Here is a 2,728-nt window from a genome sequence, read left to right as displayed (position 1 = left end):
TAAAAGATCATCTTTACTTGATTTACAAATATACCCATGTCTTTGACATGTTATCCATTGTAAGCTGTACGCTATGCCCACTTTGATTGCATGCTAGTTTCTTCTTCACATGGTCAAAGCGTTGCTAGCAATTCGGACTGAATCTGAATGGAGGCAGTTTTTTTTTTTTTTTTCCTTTTAACTTTTTCAGTCGTGTGACAGCACTCACACCTTTAAAAAAAAATTATTCAATTGTTTTAAAAAATATTTGGATTTGGCTATTTAGCTGACTAAGCCCGGCAGCAAACGCCCATTATTACATGTTCGCTTTTTTTTTTTTAAGACAATAATATTATAAGTAATTAGCCGAGAAACACACTACTATAAAGCATTCACGTCTTTTTGGAGTTGGCAGTCACCCCTCAATCTTTTCATGGCGATGGAGACGAGCTCGGAGTCGGTGGTGACAAAGAAGGTTTGGCCGCCGTGGCAAATCGATGGGAGCAGTTCTAAGCGAAAAGACACTCTCGCAGAGCAACAGATCGCGATGGAGGAATTAGAGCAAAGTCTGGCCAAGAGATATCCGAAGAAGGCCAAGGGCCAAATTCAGACTCCAACTGCTCCGACGACTCCGATGGATAATACGTTGATGGAGCAAATCCAGTTAAGTGATCAGAGTTACAATTCGTCAATCACTTTCCGATCCCCCAAATGGTTATTTGTAACTGTTAAAAGTCGAATTAAATCCCTCTCCAAAAAAAAAAAAGGTTGAACGGAATTAATATGATTTTGTTGCAAATTGAGAATTTTTGGCAGATTTTCATATGAGGCTTGCATCCATAAGTGATTAATTCATTTGTTAAAGAGGCAAAATTTACGGTTTGTGTGAATTAGGTTTAGTTTAATTCCTTTTTTTTTTTTTTTTCTTTTGAGCAAGTTTAAGTCAGTTGAAGCATAAAATATTCTCAACCCTACCCTATGATGTACAGTGAACTCCAGTCTCTCTGACCCTGTATGCATTTTGGCGTGCCTTGATAACTAGGAACACATTTTAAATATCCAATTTTTTACCAAATGAAACGTAGTTTAACCGACTGTGGTACGGGATAATACCAAAATCGGATGACCTTAATCACATGTGGTTGTTGTATGTTTTTAATAACACATTAAGAGACATAGTCTTCTATTGGTTGTGCTGGTAATGTCTATTTCAAAATATACTCAAACTCTTATCTTCTGTTTGTTCACCCTTGCCTTCTATGTTGTCTTAGCAGCAATGCGTCTGGAAGCAAATACCCTCACTTTGTGGGTTATTTTGTGCAGCCATGGGCTAGTGAGTTTGACTCCCCTCGGAAATTGCTTGGCCGGGGTGACTATCCACCAAAGGTGCGATTCATGTACGAGGAAGGGAAGGAGCTTGAGTTAGACGTTGATGTATCTTTGAGTTTTCTGGGTCTTGAGAGAGTCATAATTGTTGGCTCTTCCATGGGTTTCCTGCTCTGCTGCGCCGCACCTGAGACGTGTACTCATTACTTTGTATGCAACCCCATCACAAGAGAATCTAAGCAGCTTCCAGAACCCCAGGAGCCTTGTGCTGTGGCTAATATAGCATTTCTTTGCACATCAGGGCATGCCACATCAACATCACTAGATAGGATATCTTATGAAGTAGTTCGACTTGGAATGTCACACCCACACCCTTTTAAAGCCACTACAACTCTGGAGGTAGACGCATATTCTTCTTTGACTGGGGAATGGAGACGCTCCTCTATCATTTCTCCATCTCCAGTCACTTTAGCTGCTCATAACATACCAGCTTTTGTGGTTGGCGACGTTATGTTCTGGACGGTTCATCAGTTCAAATTATTGGGGTATAGTCATGTCAGGAAATGCGTACAAGTCTGGGATTTGCCATGGAAGGGGAAGTGCTATAGTAGTTTTTTGGGCCTTTCTGAAGGGAGAATTTACTGTGCTGTAAACGATCTGCAGAATTTGGAGATGTGGGTTTTGGAGGATTACACCAGGATTGGGTCTCTGTCTGGGTGGGTCTTGAAGCATAGAATGAGTATCACTGCTATCAAGGGAAAAAATCCTGGAGAACCTATTTGCGGCGAATATATGGGCATTTTGGGATTTCACCCATGGAACAGTCAACTGATTTTGCTCTCCATTTTTTTCATGCCTTACTGGTACAACTCTGAAGACGGCAAAATGAAGGCAGTTGATGATTTTGAACCCACGGAGCTGCTATACAATTACATCTGCTACGAGTGGCCCTATAACCGGTCTGCCTGATGATTGCTGACATATTTGGCTATATTAGTTGATGGCACCATAACCCATATTCATTAATTTGGGTTGTCTCATACACAATCTCCCAAAATGATCCAAACCCCTTATGACTGTTAATTCTTCTTCTTTGTACTCCCTCCGTTCCGTTTTCTTAGTCTTGATTTTTTTTTCACACAGATTAAAAAAGTGTAATTAATTTGGTTGGAAACATAAATTTAGATTAATAATTTCCTAAAATACCCTTATGCTAATCAATGTAGTCAATGTATTCAATGTATTGGAAAAGCTCAATGTATTCAATGTAGTGGGTTAGTATTTAATAACAACGTATTAATAACAAGATATTTAATAAGGGTATTTTAGATAATTTGAAAGATTATTATATTTCTTAATGGGAAAGTGGACTACAATTTGGGACGGACAAAAAAGGAAAACAAGACTAACAAAGTGGGACGGA

At 39.2% G+C, this 2,728-nt stretch overlaps 1 protein-coding gene across 2 annotated transcripts; it reads left to right on the top strand.

Moving 5' to 3' along the window:
- The first annotated feature begins 335 nt into the window (after positions 1–335).
- LOC113725238 (F-box protein At5g49610-like) lies at positions 336–2,388 on the top strand. Of its 2 annotated transcripts, none has more exons than XM_027248278.2 (2): positions 336–642; positions 1,251–2,388. In XM_027248278.2, exons 1-2 carry the CDS (start codon positions 413–415, stop codon positions 2,272–2,274), a joined length of 1,254 nt encoding a protein of 417 aa, XP_027104079.1. In that variant the 5' UTR covers positions 336–412; the 3' UTR covers positions 2,275–2,388. The 2 variants fall into 2 exon arrangements, with proteins under 2 accessions (XP_027104079.1, XP_027104080.1); XM_027248279.2 differs by having other exon boundaries at positions 338–642; positions 1,254–2,388.
- The last annotated feature ends 340 nt before the right edge of the window (positions 2,389–2,728 follow it).

The sequence above is a fragment of the Coffea arabica genome, chromosome 2c, assembly GCF_036785885.1.
Source record: "Coffea arabica cultivar ET-39 chromosome 2c, Coffea Arabica ET-39 HiFi, whole genome shotgun sequence".
Classification (NCBI taxonomy): domain Eukaryota; kingdom Viridiplantae; phylum Streptophyta; class Magnoliopsida; order Gentianales; family Rubiaceae; genus Coffea; species Coffea arabica.
The sequence above is the reverse complement of the archived record's forward strand: the minus strand, read 5'-3'. Positions and strand labels throughout refer to the sequence as shown.